The 17365-nt window shown below is 42.0% G+C and overlaps 1 protein-coding gene across 12 annotated transcripts in view; it reads right to left on the bottom strand.

Moving 5' to 3' along the window:
* Positions 1-17365, bottom strand: part of dlg1 (discs, large homolog 1 (Drosophila)) — a 163567-nt gene that overhangs the window by 79078 nt on the left and 67124 nt on the right. For 4 of the 12 annotated variants that reach the window (XM_036570277.1, XM_036570281.1, XM_036570278.1 and 1 more), the window contains exon 5: positions 11956-12063. The exons of the other annotated variants lie outside the window; for them this stretch is intronic. In XM_036570277.1, the coding sequence (XP_036426170.1) occupies positions 11956-12063 (108 nt within the window). The remainder of the gene's footprint in view (positions 1-11955; positions 12064-17365) is intronic. 12 annotated transcript variants of the gene reach the window in all.

The following is a 17365-nucleotide window of genomic DNA, read 5'->3' on the forward strand; positions in this document are numbered from 1 at the left end:
GAGAGCTGTAGGTGGTCCAGTGTGTTGGTGCCGTGTTCTGTGTGGGGAGAGACACTCGTGCTTGTGTTGTCTGCAGGGGGAGCGTTCACGCCTGCTGCTGTGATTCATAGCTGAGTGAGTCTTCTTTTCTACACAGCCTACAGCTCTCTCCTCTAACGCCCCCAGCCAGCTGAGATGGGAACGATACATTATCAAGGCATCGTTCTTGAAAAAGACATCATGATCCATTCCAATCCACTATGACCTTGCAAAGAGCCATAAATACTGAAGTATGTCTCTCTTTTGTCTTGGCTGGACTGATGTGGTTAACGAGCTGGCTTACAGGTAGCAGCTGGTTGGCCGCAATGGAGACGATGGACCCAAAACTGACCTATCTGATCCATTCAGCCGACAGTAAGGGCACAGAACACACGCTGTTGCTCAGAATGCTGCATTCAACAGATAAGAGAAATAAATAAACAAGTGCTGCCACATGACTGCATTTCCTTGCTTGCCGATTGCCATGGCAACACCATGGCAACAGCTGAAGCCGCAGCGAGTCCTGCCTTCTGCACGACGCAGAAGGTTATGTACCTCCTCAGGACGAAAGCAGCTCATGCCTAACGACAAGCTGGAAACTGGCTTCACTAGCAAGAAATAAAATCATGCATTTTGCATTTAGACATGGAGACAATGTACCAACATGCTTTAAGATACGATTACATAAAAACATGAGCTAGATGACCAATTACACGCACATCTGCACTCTCTTGTCTAAATGTCTAAATCCAGTGTTCACAAACACACAAACTGAGAGCAAGGTAGAAGCAAAGCCTTGGAGCTGTACACCAGCTCATCGTGGGAGGGTGCTGGTTGGAGGAGCTCAGTAGTAGCACTGCAGGGATGCCTCTGCCAGAAATAGATCTGCATGAGCAAGTACAACAGGGACTGACGACGAGATTTTGCTTCAGATAACCTCCAGCATGTTCAACAAGGTTTAAGATGAGAACGCCACATGCAACAGGCTGATGAAGAAGTTTGCAAAAGTCTGTCTATGTAAATAAACAGACTACCTCAACCTACAGATCAAGTAGTACTTTAACATGTCTAAGTCAAGGACTAGAGGTGGGACATATGGCAGAAAAACAGCATCCCAATTCACGAAGACATTTTATGATGTATTAGAATATTTAGTTTGCAGGTGGTCAGTGTTCTATATCCACAACATGCTCCACAAAGCATACTGTGATGTAATTTACCCCATAACGAAAAATAGGGATGTACTGCCCACCCTTATGCTGCGTTTACTTGTTGGCATTGACAAAAAAGTTATTCCATGCTTCAAATTGGTACGCTACCAATGGCAGCATGCAGCCATGGAAACGCTGCTATGGCGAGTGTCAAAATAGATGACTTTCAAAGGAGAGCTTCAGCAGTGTTGACTGTTTATTTAAGGTGGAAAAATACAGGAGGATGCTCTATATTCTTTTCATGTTTTGTTGTATAATACTGGGTGCGCCTGGAACTCGACAATAAACAGCTCGGACTACATTGATCCCACAAACAACAACATCTGGTTTATAACTTTAACACGAATAATGGACCAATAACAAAGCACTTTTAGGCAAATTAACATCAACTAATAATCAAGCTTTATGTTGCACTGATACATATTACTAGCATGTAAATTCACATTAGGCAATCAGTAACCTATAGCACCAGTTTTGATCTTAGGAAATGGAAAGTCTCCAAATAATTTATGCACTGCAGCATGAGACACAGCGGTCTTGTATATTTTGTAATGGGAAGATCTGTCAGACATGCCACGTTTTTGATACAGAACACAAACATCTATCCTCTCCCCTCAATTGCCTCAAGTGTTCCTCCCAGAACATTTTTTGAGGCAGCCATTCGTTTGCATTTAAAGACAAGCTCCATCCCCAAGCTCATCAATTATTTCTGACTCAAACCAGAAGTAAGAAAATGTATTCTCTTTAGTGCCGCCTTGTATAACGAGATCCTCCTGCAAATGAGCCGTAAAGCGTACAGACTGATGGATTCGCTTTAGAGGTGAGTTTTTACTTGTTTTTACTCTTTTCATGACATCAAGGGAAAGGTAGAGTAGAAAAGGCACACCTTCTTTTAATCTTATGAAATGCTTGGCATTGGAGATATTCTGTTATGACTTACTGGTGACTATGGCAGAGTGGAGACACTGGAAATTAAGAATGTCAAATGATATATTATTTTAAACATGGTTAAAAAAATGTGGAGATGATTTCTATCTCTGTAGATTTCAAAGAAAAGTCTAAACTCTCTGCTGATAGGGCAAGGTGCACTACTGCAATATATTAAGAAGGGAATATTCCTTAAAAGTTGGTGGTGCTCTTAGGCTACAACCCCTATCAAACGCAAATAGTGCTCACATACTCTGTTGCAATCAGTTGCATCACATGATGTGCACTCTTTATAGGCCTAAATCTTGTCAATGTTTCAGTGTGGGCTACTACCCCCCGCACAGACTGCCAACGCTGTGTAGACCTCACTCGACCTACATTGAGAGACTTAATATGGAAAGAGTTATATTTATTTCATAATCTTTGACACGGCATATAAGTTCTCAATAATACAAAGGAAGCACAGGCTTTATGCTCAGTATGACCAGTCACAGCTCCTTTTCATTCTCATCAATGTCATACTGTGCACTCCGAAGATAACTGAATAGCTGTCCTTGACGGCTCTTGCAGCTTTTGCCTTTTGAAAAGTGTTCATGAAAAAGAGATGAAGTTATGGTGTTGTGGTAACAGAGTCGACAGCCAGAATAAAAGAGTAGACTGGAAACCCCTTTGTTGCTGCTTCCATTCTTCCAGCTTTCATTTCAGGGCATGACCCTATTAGCCAGTGTTCAGACGTTAATGGGCAGAATAAGTGACCATATGTCCTTGGTGTAGCCCTCCCAAAGCTGCCCTGCTGACTGCCCCCTATGTCCACGCGCTGGTCACCAAGGTCAGGGAAGAGGGGCAGATGGCCTTGCTCCAGCCTCTTAACTACCTGCTATGATTAGCTGCTACGGCAGGTACAAGGCCATTATTCACCCACTAAGTGCTTTAGCCCCATTGGGGAAAAAGCTACTCAGAGAGCTAGAATGATTGTGCACTGTAAGATTCTGTCAATGCAACAGACTTCTGAGTGCCTATGAAATAAATGGGCCCTTTCAATCACATGAAGAAAACACTGACTGTGTTGAAAATATGGACAACACACAACTTGTTTACATGCACAGAGAAGTCACGAACAAAGCAGAGATAAGTGACGTGAAGAGGCGCATCATTACAAAGTGACAGGATGAACTTTTCGAACGTAACATGATGATAACTGGCACTCTGGAAACTTAGGAAAAAGATATGAGTTGGCAGGGGAAAAGTCACAGGTAGGGTCAATTCATTTCTGGCACAGTAGAATGTTACAGTAATGCACACTGAGGTCAATAAAACAGTTCAGTTCTTATATTCAGAGTCTCATGCACATAATGGTCATAGCTTTGAAAGATGTCTACTGTTATGATAACATATACTGATAATACTACTTCAAATTGCAAATATTAATGTATTTAAATTGCTAAATATATTAGAACTCTACAAAGAGGGAAACCAAACAAAGGCAAGAAGTCAAAAGTCAACTAAAGTGCTCACAGTAGGCTTCCTATATGTAACTAAAACACAGCCACCACTAAAGCAGGTGGACAGTACGGTAGAGTTTACCTGTCCGGCTCCAGCCGTGATACAGTCGCTGAAGGCATTGCGGCGGGTAAAGAAGGTGAGCAGCTGTTGCCAGCGTGAAGATGATGAGGGCAGGTCTTCACTGGAGCTGCGTTTGGCCCATTGCCTCTGCTTGGGCCCTGGAGCACCGTGACCCGTGGCAGTGTTGGCCCGGCCGCCCCGCGGGTACAGTGTGCTGTTACCGAAGATGTAGTTCATCGCTGCGCCTCGTGTCCCTCAGGGCCGGAACACTACTCCAACAGCTGTCAAGCAGCGAGGCGGCACGGAAATGAGCAGGAGCAGGGCAAGAGAGGAGGGAGGGCGCACCTGGGTAAGGTTACAGCATCCTCTCCTGAATTTCACCAAGCCACAAGACAAAAGCAAACTTGAGAACGCGAGTCCAAAAATCCATCCGATCGCAGAGCGGCAAACTTCCTGTGCTAATCAAGCGAGATGGGTCGAGCATGCAGCAGCCCTCATTGCTGCCGAGAGGCAGAGTGGGAAGCAAGGAGGGAGGAGGTGATTGCGCTGCCCACGAGCTGTCCACGCCACCCCAGGCTTTGGCTCCAGACTAGTGGAGACCTGAGAGAGGATCAATGAGGGAATGTGGAGCTCACTCGGCATGAGGGAAACTCTAAGAGCTTTGGAGAGGCAGGAAATGGGTTCAATTATCAGGCAAGTGTTGCAGGCGAAAGCCCACGGACTCCTCTAGGGATTCTTAATCTAAATGGACTCGGGCTACTGGATTGGCCATGAACAGGTATCAATCACAGCACATTCTAAATAGCAACAGAAAGCCTTACCGGGCACATTAAATATGAATGGTGGCATTCAGGGTGTTGCCATGTAGAATAAAGAAAGACAAGTATTGTGGTCTTCCTCCTCCTAGACATGGCTACTCTGAGAGGAGTCAAGTCGTACAGGAGATCATCAGAAACCACTCAAGCTTTTTCATTTCAGCCAAGCCAATAATTTCCCTTACCTCTCCTGGCACTTCATGCTAATAGCCCCATCACTGTTAAGAAAGATCTGAATAATGCATATGTACCAAAACTTCATGCTAATGCCAATGCCATACTCACGAATGCCAATGAGAGACAGGCAAAGAAATGTCAGGATAACATGCAAGTAAGATCCAGTGAGAAAGATAAATCCAAGAGGCGAGTCAGCACTCCAGATTCAGCAGATGATCCCATGTTGCCTGGCCGCTCCTTGTGATTCAGATCGGTTTTCACACCGCAGTCTCTCTCCATCTACCACACACATGATTCAGTGAGGGGGAGACAAAAGGCTGTGCCTTCACAGGCAGAAAAAAAAGAAAGCAAATTCAAAAATAACCACATGCCTATGCTAATATGACTGGAACGCCTGCAGACTCGCGCCACGACAATCCTCCGCATCGAAGCCCGCTGAAGGCGGCTGTGTGCCGGTAGAAACTATCCAAGGTGTGCCACAGGTGTCAAATGAGGTAACAGACATTGTCACAGCTTGTGCTTCTATTCCCCCGGGACCAAAACCATGGCAACAGCTTTCACATCAAATAAAGCAAGCAACCCCACAGAGCTCATGCGCTGCTTTCTCCTCGATCTAAATATGTTCAAGAAACAAAGAACCACAAATTATTGCCCACTATCAGGAAGCTATTAGCTTTCCGAATCAGAACATATTAATTAGTTCTTGGATATAGAAAAGACTGCATTACTGGAATCAGTATGGTTCTAAATGGGAAAAATACATTAAAATCCTGAGCTCAATCCAAGCTGTAGGGTATTATTTTGATACAAATGTACAATGTATACTTTTAAGCTCTGCTCTAACATACCCAAATGAAACCAACCGGGATGTTAGTCATGCCTGAAGAACCACACATGTCTACTAATGAAACAGCAGTCTAACTGATGGCACCAACACGGAACATGATTTCTTACCATTCATACTTGACCTAATATATGTTAGAGAGTGTCAATAATTGAACATCAATTAAAGAAAAACACTGATCAGTTAAATTTCATGAGCTTGCTGCTGTGGATCCTGTTGGCTCACTGATTCAGCAGCCACTGGTACCCTGATAACTCATGGCCACACACTGTAAATGCACATGGGTGGAGTTACATTACTACTACAAAAACACTGACGCCCTTACGCAAATACTTGAAATACCGTGAAATACTGAATAAGTAATAAATACTTATTCTTATTCTTACTTGAACAATATTTTTTTCCTATTCATCCTTAAGGTTAGAAGCAGAATTACTTCCCTATAAAATTACATGGTTAATAATTAGCAGTACATTGAGGGCTATAAGATAACAGTACTGCCGGCAACTGGAATTAGTCCTCCCTTTTTGGGAAAAGGGAAGTACATTACAAATACAAGCCATTTTCTTCTAGCAAACAAGATAACCACTGAGGTGTGACAAGGCAGGATTTTCTGGCCATGACTTACTATACTCAATTCCTGAACGATGTTATAGACATCTCTGCAGAAATACTGCCGTTAATCTACACTTTAATCTGTCTGGTCTCCAAACAGCACAAACACAAGCACACCCACCGAAAGGAACTAAAGGTCCACTTAAAAAGGCCCATCTAGTGCTGCCTCTTTTGTTGACTACTTCATGGTCCCTGAGCCCCTCTGCACCTCTTCTCCCAACCTACGGCATTCACAGCAATCAATCAATAACACAATACAAGGACAAAGTGTTTCTCAACAGCCCTGCCACTAGCTTAAGCTTTCAGCCTCCGGGCCAAATGAATTCCGGCAGTAAACAAGGAGAGAGACGAGCACATATTTCACAGATACATTTCCAAACACTTGTCTTTTCTGAGTTAGTGCCGCATAAGGAACGAAAGTGCAGTCGTTTCGTGAGTCGTTTAGAAGGGACCATATTTCTCTATGCCCTGTGCAGATGCTGCCTGGTTGCACAAGCCACTGGTTCAACAAGTGAGCTGCACATTTCACTCAAAAATAAAATCAATTACAGCACGTGGATTATACCGTGGTGCTCTCATTGTTTATAATTTATGCACTTCTGTGCTAAAAATAACAGTTGCAATAACCAGTGACAGAGCAAATAAAAACACAGAACCGAAGATGCAGTTTCTACCACAATAACACTATTAATCTATTAGAGTGATAATAACTGGGCAACATAGAATAAGAATAAATTAATTAAAATATATTACATTCGTGCAAAAGACATCATTAAAGGCCTAAATATCAGGAAAATAAAAATAACTTCCCTCAACTCTGTAGAGCGGGTGTGTAGGAAGCATGTCGTTTAGGTCTAATGTTTTCCCACTCGCACATCCTTTGAGGTGATTCACAAGCAGAGCTCAAAGCCAGTTTACATGGAGCAGAAAGTGCATTACCAAGAGCTGCCTCCAATATCTCATGCTGCCTACCCACCAGCAACTGCAGCTGTAGCCTCCTGCTCCTCCTCAAGCTCCTCATCAGGCGTCGGCCCATCTTTTTGGCGTACCAGACGGAGGCGAGCATGTTACCTGCTTTGCTAGCACGAGGGTCCAGCAGCAGCTGAGCCTTCAGGAGCTCAGCCCTCCTCTGCACTGACCCAAACTTTTCTCCCGGGTGATCCCACGGCGCTGTGAGCAAGCGTCTGCCCCGTCCGCATCCAGCCAGGAAACTCACACACACATGCTGACTGCCTGGGACTCTAAATCGTGCTCCGTTCGATTCCCCCAGAGTGACACTGCTCATTTTTCACAAACGCTGCCTCACCTCCTCCCCCCCTCCCTTGTAGTCCTCCACTCTTTCTCTCTCCTCAGCCAGACTAACGCAGGCAGGAAGGATGCGCTTCCAGGAGGGCGAATGGAAGGAGCACAGCATAGAAGAAAAAAGAACCAGGAATGTCTGGGGCAGGCTGGGAAGCCAGGATAGGTCGGAAAGTCTGTGGCATTGTACAACGTCCAGGGCAGATTAGCAAGTCTGGCGCAAGTTGGGAAGCCTGGGGCATGGTGAGAAGTCAGAGGTAGGTTGGGAAGTCTGGGGCAGGATAAGAAGTAAAGGGCAGGTCGGAGGGCGAATTAATGGAGCACAGTAAAGAACAAAACACAGCCGGGACAGTCTGGGGCAGGCTGGGAAGGCAGGGAAGGTCAAGTAGCCTGAGACAGGTCAGAATGTCAGAGGCAGGTTAAAAAATCCAGGGCAGGTTGGGAAGTCTGAGGTTGGTCAGGAAATCCAGGGCAGGATGGGAAGTGTGGGGCAGGTCAGGAATTGTGGGTAATTTGGGAAGACTGCTATCAAAACCGTGCAATATTGCTCACATGCTGTCATATCTGAGTAATAATATAAAGCACCTGACAGACATACAGCTTCAATCTTAAATGCATGGGTGTTTTGCCAAATGTTTGCATATACCAGGGGGCGGCAACATATGGCTCTGGAGCCGCATGCGGCTCTTTGACTGCCCTGTTGCGTCTCCACAGCAGAATTAGATTTGTAGGTAAAAATAAAAGCACTCCAGTTGGTTTCCTGATACGTTTAATCTGCAATGGGCAACTGTCAAACACTAAAAAGTCGCGAGACTGAAGTCAGCTTCTCATTCGCCAGCTTCTTGTTCGAATTTTTCGTTCTACCTTAAATAGTGCAGCAGTTCTGGCGCCTCAGGCACCATTTAAAGTGTAAAGGGAAAATTCAAAACAAGAAGCCGGCGAACGAGAAGCTGATTTCAGGCTCATAAAAAGTCGAGCGTTGAGAGACATTTTACAAGACACTGTTCTACTTTTGCAAAAACATTTTATGCTGGACATGCCAGAAAAGCAGCTATAGCTGAGCTAAAGCACAAAGCAGAGCAAAGTGAGTCTGCAGTTTCATATATATTATATTTTTAGCCTATACTAGTATTACTGAGACATATTTACAGCCAAGACAGTAAAATGGACTCAAATTGTTGTGGCTCCCAAGGTGGTTTAATTTTTGTTGAAAGAATAAAATAACTCTTCTTAACATTTGAGTTTCCCACCCCGGCTCATACCTTGGGTCATCACAGCCTGGCATTTATATCTAACACAGACTGATGAAAAACTGTCCTGACAGAGTAAAACTGTCAAAACATTGACAATTACAAAATAATAAAATATATTTTTACAATTTTACAGATGCCCCCCCCCCTTTTCAGAAAAGAAAAAGGGAGTGGGCATCATGGGTCACTAACAACCCTAGTACTAAGCTACACTAGGCTAAAACAGGCTGAAAAACATTTAAATACATTATTTGTGTCTGAAATGGTTTTTGTTTCTTTTTTTCCGCTTGCTGGCTAGAGAGTAAACGTGATTGCTAGGAGGAGGAGGCTATAAAACCATTTAACCTATTATTGACCAGGGTATATTTTGGTTTGTCCATCTGAATTTACATGACCAAATCGTAAGGCAAATTATTCAGTAATTGCATGAAATAAATGTAAATTATTTTATTTATTTATTTAAAAAAAAAAATCTCCCCTCAAATTAAGAGAAAATGTGTTTTATGATCAGACATATTGCTACATGCTTACCATTTACTGCTGAAAGCCAAAAATCTTAGACGCTCTTTGTATTTTTTTATAAAAATATTTTTTACAGAGTATATCACTGAAGAGACACCATCTGTTTATAGTTTATACTAGATTTGTGGAAAAATGGGTCGACTTCCAGTAGACAAAAAAATTTGTGAGTTCAGCTTCTTTTATTATAAGGGTTTAAAATTACATTACCCATCTATTTGACTGGAAAGAAGACAGTTACAGCTCTCATATGACACCCACCTTTTGAATGTAGCTTATGCAATATGAAAGTTATGAAGAATATGATGAAGCGCGTTTTGGAACCACCGGTGGTCTTGCTAAAGTTCATAAGTGTTTATGAAAGAAAGACTGTGTGTGGGTAAAAGACTGAGTGAGAGGATAGTGACAGAATGAGTAAAACAGTAAATTTGAAGGAGACCCCTAGAAGACTTCTCTCATAATCACAGAAAGTATTACAATCTCCATGTTCATAATGTGCTGTTTTAATTGATTCACTTGAGTTGTCACACACCTATGGCCCCAAAAAAGATGCACTCATTCCAGTCTTAGAAGTCTAAATGCAGTAAAACGTCACTAATAAAGCAGCTGACTTCAATTATTAATGATAACAGTTCACTCTAGTTTGACCACTTGGCCTTCCATCATGAGCTCACAAGGCCAAACTGAGAGAGGCTCTGAAGCTAATAACCGACCATTGCTGGACGGGAGTGCCTTGGCCCACAGTTGAGGACAAGCACGGCTCCTCCGATTGAACTTGAGGCACCAACAGCACCATGCTAATGGAGGAACACATTAACTAAATGATGGAGCAGCCATGACAGTTAAGTGCTTCAAATACTTCAGCATGAGCTTCATGGAAGGGTTCCTTTACCTCATGAACGCCGATGCCCTGATGGGCCACTTATAAGCACTGATAGGCGAGGGCGGGCATATGCTGCAGCTACTTCTCCAGCAGAGCAAGAGGAATGGGCCAATCTCACAACAACGTGGAACGTTAGCAAACCAGTGCAACAGATACAAAATAAGTGAGAACTTTACTGAAAGATGTAGTCGGCACAGGACTATGGAAAACCTGGCATGGGAAAGGAGCTTATTAAAATTCAGGCCAATGTGCAGCAGAAATGACTTCTCCTCCAGGTCCCATTACTTAGTATGGCTGAACAGAACTAATGCACTTAGTGCCCTGAAGCCCCAGCCACATTATCTCCAAACATATGACTCTGTTTGAGTCATGATGAGCGAAGTAGAGCAGAAAAGAAAGAAACAGGGTGCAGAGGGGCAATCGCAATCCAACAGAAATTATTTCCTGTATATTTTAGAACATTCATTTATGGCCTATTTGTGTTATGACAATCCCCTGGTGTACTGAACTATAAAAATATCATAGTGATGTACTTGGTTTAATAGTAAAAGAAGTAACTCCAGACTACAAGCTCATAAATCAACATTTGAGACCGAATTAACTACGAGAATGCTTTACCAGTTTACTGGTTCTTGTTACCAGTTTACCAGTTCCAGTTACCAGGATTAATTCCAAATACCCGAATATAACCTAAACGTAACAGGTACGGCTGGAGTTGAAAATGCTCTAAAACAAATAACAAGAAGACAGAACCTATTTCCTATCACAGGAAACCTATTCTGTATTCTGAGAACACCCTGAGGGTCCTGTGATTAAGAAACCGGATTGTAATTAATATCCTAATAATGTGGAGCTAGCCAGAACATGGGGTAAGTGAGTGAATGCAATTTGCCTAATGAGATGATGATACCAGCATGTTAAATAACACAAATTCATCCGTCTAAGAGCTGTAACTGTCCTTGACTTAATGGGGGTAACCAGACGTCTGGTTTTAAAATATTGCTACTGTTCCAGTCCTAAAGACTGGTATTACCATATTAATACCAAAATCAACACATTTAATATTAACACTTAACATTAAATCTCTAAACAACTACAAACTGAGACTGACCACAACAGACTTTGGAAAGAGTGCAGAACTACTGGGAGCTCGGTTACCAACCATTTCTTCTATTTAGAACATTCAAAAACATAACATGCAAGTAATTAGACACTTAATTAGACACCCATAGGTGTAATTCAGAACTGTTCTGTATGCTCATTTAATGTGTTCTTTCATAAAATAATCGTTCTCTCTAATCAAAACAATAGCCAGCTTTTCTAATCCACGACCACAGCTTTGTTAGCATGTTTTACCTGTAAAGCTATATAAAGGTGACTGGGAGTGAAATCCTAAGTAGTACATTATGAGATTGAACATAAAACAAGGTGAAAAGATAAACAGTGACTCAACATCTATTTATACATTGACTCCTAAAGTCTATACTCCAAGAAAAAGCCAAACAATAACAAGAAACAAACAAAAACACCCCACATATTTCAGATTACCAATACAGGCAGGAAGAACAGAGACATAATGCTTTCTACTAGCCAGCATGCACTGTGACATCTTTGCCATCTAGTGCCTGAAAACAATACTACAACATATAACCACACAGCTCTCTCAAAATGATACACTTTCTTCATTTTTGCTTTTTTGGAGCAGAGGATGCATATTTTTGCATGAATGCAGAGCATCTTGGATGTGAGGTAGAGAACACTATAGCACATAGCATTCAAATGCAACAGCAAACACAAAAGCACACAAACGCAGACCACAGCATTCCACAGTTACCTGTATTAGCGCTTCACTGCGTGAGTATAGCGTGGAGAAGGCAGGAGCCGGAACCTCCTCTCCTCCTACTGGGGACGGGCCATCAAAAATGCATTCCAGTGACTCTACCTACAGAGGGAGCACGCAGCTGGGATGACAAACAGCAGAACCACGCAGAAAAATAGACAAAGCTATAAAACAGAGTAGAACAGTGAATACTAAACCAGCATGATGCCATAGCCTTACTGAAGGCTGTGCTCAGAAGGATGCAAGCCAAAGCTTAAGCATCTTGAGCAGAACAATTAGAGCAAAGCTGCTTCAAACATGCAAACAAGTGAAGCACAAAATGACCAACATGAGTCCACTTAAGAACATCTAAATTATTTACTGCCATGACAAACAGCATGATGATTGCTTTGTAATGTGCTAGGTAGAGATGAAACGATATAAAGATTTCATATCACGATTATCATGACCAAAATTATCACAATTATTGGTATTATCGCGATATTGTTCAAATTTATTTGAAAAGTAAAATAAATAAAAAAATAAATACTGATACACAAAGTGAAACTCGTTTCAGCAACTTTTATATTAACACAAATAGAATTGGCAGCAATATGCACTTTTTGTTTGCATAAACATAAAAAGTCAATACGTTTGTAGTATTACTTTTGTATTACTTACAATACTTGTAATACTCAGTAAACAAAAGAATAGCAAATGTATTATTATTACTGTTATTATTATTGTTATTGTTACTACTATTATTACTACTGATGTGATTATTATTATTATTATTATTAATATTAATTACAATAACTAGGGATTTCCCTGCATAGAGAATTAAATCTCGACCAACTCTGAGGTGGGTCTTAATGGAAAAGTACTACTTCTAAGAAGTGCTGCACTCAAGGGATTTCTTTCCTAACTGCAATAGCAGCATTATTGTGCCATTGTGGCGCTGTACCCCTAATCAATACAGGGCACCAGGAAAAACAGCCAAAATCACAGAGGAACTGCGTGACCGTGCTGTGAGCTGCAGACAGTGTAGAACTCACACAGTGTGTCTTCACCTGTGGAGCTGCTTCTCTAAAAGCATTTTAAAACTAAAACATAACTTAAAATTAACGCGCATCTGAGCTGCAGCAGAAACACTCCTAAAGTTTAATCTCTGAAACAGCGTTTACTCGCGCGAGGTCCCGTCTCAAAGCACACTATCTTCCCTATGTAGTGCACTTCGAGGATCATGAAATAGCAAATCCTTCACCCAAAGAGTGCAAGAAACGTTCGACTAAGTCATCTATAATCAACATTAACAACAGGTTACAAATCCCCTATTTAAAACTCAGCTGCTTGTTAATGATGATCATGTTTGTTTGAACAGTAGTGCCCTGTGTAGGGGACACTGAGTGATTTGAGACGGTGTTATTCTCAGACAGTAAACACTGCAAGCGAGTAAGGGGAGCTGCGCAGATTGAACTTCTGCAGCGTCTCGTTCCAGAGCTCGTGTGACTTAACTCAGAGCTCATTTTAGAGACTCTGCTCCACAGAAATGTGTTAAAAGCTTTAGTTTCGATTCATAGTTGATTCACCGATTGTGGTTTTTTTTTGACACTAAAAGCTTCATTTTATATTATTAACGAACCATAAACATAAGTTAAACCACACAGACCGTGACATTTCTTCTATTTCGAAGTCCCCACAGACTTCTACGTTAAAGTTAACCTTGCATTCTCTAAAAAGTAGCGGGTGGTGGTCGCGAAGACGACTCGTAAGGTTTGATGTGTTGCCCCCTGTCACCGCTATTTTCTTTAGGCCTGTTCTGCAGACAGGATGGTCATCTTCAATTAACTTTCCTTCTGCATCCTTATAAAACCCAAAACATGACCAAATGTCAGACTTGGTCATCTTAGAAGGCTGAAATATCTCTGAATCTCTGTCACTACATTCCGCCATGTTCTCCTTTCTCTCCCTCTCCCCCTTCCCCTCCACACACACACACACACACACACACAGCTGCATCTGAGAGAATGATTCTGCCTTTGTTTGACTCTGTACAGCGAGTTTTTCACCGCGGTTTTAACGATACTTTAAAGTTCAAACGGTACTACTAACCGTCATTAATTTTACTGTCAAACCGGTAACCGTTTCATCTCTAGTGCTGGGCACATAAAAATGACCCTGAAACCACACAAAGCACATCTTTTAATCACCATGACAAGTGAATCACAGAGTTATGGGCTCCTGGGAGGTGCAACTGGCAAAGTGTGTGGTTGACAGGACCTGAGTTTAAATCCCATCAATGCTGCACGCATTCGCATAACAGCATAACTAGACCTGCTGCTCTCCGGGCAGGAAAGACTATTTTGATCCTCTGTTCAGGCCATCTACAGCAGTGCTGGCCAGTACCTGTAAGACTGAGAGTTCATGCGCACAGAACTGGGCTGTAGAGACTGCAACAAATAACACTGCGAAACTCGAAAGCACCGTCTAAAAAAAGATATTAAATAAAATAATGGAACAGGGCTATGAAATAAAACAGCGGGTATCAAACATTAAGGTGTACTAATGAAAGTGGAACATGATCACAGTGGCCTGACAGTGGTATGATAAGAATGAGCTCACCAAAAGGGTAAAATAAACAAATAAATACACACACACACACACACACACACACACACAAACCACAAATAATTATATACATTTTCCATTTATTTGATGAACAAAGTGACTCAACATTATATATTTTGGTTAGCAAAAGTATGTGAACCTCTAGAATTATCAGATTAGTATAGGGGATAATTAGGGTCCATAGGTTCGAACAACTGAATGCCAATCTGGCCTAAGCGTGGCTGACCCCACCCTATCAACAACATCAACCTTCTTCACCATCAAAGTCTGATCTTTACCACATACATTTGTTAGTGCATGACTTGTCACAGTAATGCAGATTTCTAAGGCCCTCAGAAAAACACTTGCCAATACTAATTGTACAATAATTAGGCTGGAAGAAAAAAGGCTATGTATACATTGACTAAACTGGGTAAAAAAATAAAATAAAATGACGCTCATTGTTGAGTGTGTCTTCAGCATCTGGTCTAATTTACTTCAGCAGGTTTAATCTACAAGGTCTCTGACATGGACCTTTACATGGTGTTTACATAGCTGACTAAATGAAAACAGCCATGTGAGGAGCTGTGTGGCTTCTGAGAGTCGACTTTACAGGTACATGAGCCAGTCACGGGTCAGTACAACTGAGCAACCTGGGAAGCCACAAGATGTCAGCTCCATCTGTCCTGTCCACTCCAGCCAAACACTTACAGAGAGCGAACGTAAAAGCCCAGTCAGGGGCACGCAGCTCCAAATCAACATGCTTACAAATTACGTTTGAAATAATCTTGCCTAATCAAATAAATCCACAATATTAGTAAAATACACTGGCATTAAAACACAGTGGAATGCTGGTTTGTGCTGTAGAAAAAAACAGATTAAACTATCCTCTGAATGGGTCCATCTCTTGCAACCTGTCCGCAGGCAGAGAGGTCTTTAAATAGAAGCTTGCCCAGGGGGTCATGGTGCATCATGTGTGTATAGTAGACCAGAACGAGTGCGATCATGCCATCTTCATTCAGGCCTTAACAGGGCATGCAGCAGTGCACAAGCAAAACTGATAATCTCAGCCAAATCTGTTTAATGTAACACATTAAATCAGACAGTAATGATGCTAAGATAACAACTGAACAGTCACAATTCTCAAAACACAAAGTACAGATTTCTTTAGTATACAGACTTAAAAACACATAGAATGAAACACAATGTCTGTATAACCAACTCAAACATGCATTGTTTGTTAGGTGGTCTTTGTGAATGGTCCTTCAGTTATCAACATCAGCCACAAGGTGGGGTAAGACTTCTATGAGCTCTCCTAAAGGAAGAGACTGACCTATCATCACCTCATCAGCTTGATTTGACAACAAATCACTTTGAATCACCATCTCAATCACTACCAGTCATTGCCTTCATATGACCTGTGGTGCTATAAGTGAGAGATGCTGAAATGATACGATCACCGTATATGTAATTCACATTCCACTCTTATTTTCTCAAATCCAGGAAGGAGAGAGAAGAAAATGTGGGGGGAGAGAGAGGGAGAGAGAGTCATCAGCTGGGCTAGCAGCCAGGGAGCACCATCAGCCTTGAGCGCCTGGGCTGATTTAAGAAGAATGCAGGCTCATAGTGATGACAGAGCATGTGTGTGTGAGAGTGTGTGTGTGGGGGGACCGGGATAAAAAGCACTAACTCCCGCTCTGTGCAGCTGAGGCTGATGTGAGGTGACAGGCAGGGCTTGTCAGGCACTGCTTTATGGGAGAGAAGGGAGCTGCAACGATCTGGCTGTGTGGAGCCTCCTCAGCTCAGCTCGGCCTGGCCCGGCCTAATCTCAGCCTCAAACTGAGATGGACTTTTACATGGATCATCTGATGTACGGTACAGTGCAAATATCAGAGACCACCCTTCATTTATTTAATGCCCAGTCAAAACGCTCCTTGAGCACAAAACATATTTCTTCTAGGGAAACCTGGTTCCAGTTTTTAAAAGAAATCTGCATGGTATTTTTCACACAGCCAAAGTTCAGTCTTGAAGCTGGTTGGATTTTCTGCTTTTTCCGATCACATTCAATAATGCTGAGGTCTGGACTCTGGGATGGCCAGCAAGTTGTTCTGCAGCTTCTTTGATTTACTTGCAAATTTGCTTCTTTTTTGTCCATTTCCTTTTCTCAGCAAAGGCTTCTTGACAGCTGCACAAACTTCCAGACCCATAGCATCCAGTTTTCTTCTCACAGCGAAAGGATGGACGGAAACACCTGTGGATTTTCTTAAAGATAAAAGCTGTACTGTTCTGATGTTGACAGTTTTGGTGGTCTACCAGGTCTTGAATGGTTCTGATGAGTCTCATTTTTTCATATCATCTTTTTGAAACTCCAGTTTTGGAAGCTCCTGTTTTTTCACTTATTTTCCTTTGACTTTCTCATGTGCATTACTGTATACTTAATCTCCTTAGAAATACTTCCTGAAAAATGTGTAATTAATGGCTGTTTTGACTGGAAATCAAATCAGGGTGGTCTCTGACTTTTGCACAGCACTGTATACACCTACAAAGTTGGCCTCATTTGAACAGCCAATCAAAATTGGCTATCCAAGCTTTTGTGTGTATGCATTTATGTCTCACATAGCATGTTCAACTTCGGTTTCACAAAACCTAACAAATGCAACCATGGTAACTCCTTTTATGATGACAGTTAACAACTTTCTCTGTTAACCCGGTGTTAGATACTCAAGCTATGATTAATCTTCATACGATGCTTATAAAAAGAGCCAAGTTTGACAATCAGCCAATTGCAAGGAGTAGTCGAGTGAGTGAGTTGTGTTCC

This window comes from Colossoma macropomum, unplaced genomic scaffold (genome assembly GCF_904425465.1).
Source record: "Colossoma macropomum unplaced genomic scaffold, Colossoma_macropomum, whole genome shotgun sequence".
NCBI classification, from domain to species: Eukaryota; Metazoa; Chordata; class Actinopteri; order Characiformes; family Serrasalmidae; genus Colossoma; species Colossoma macropomum.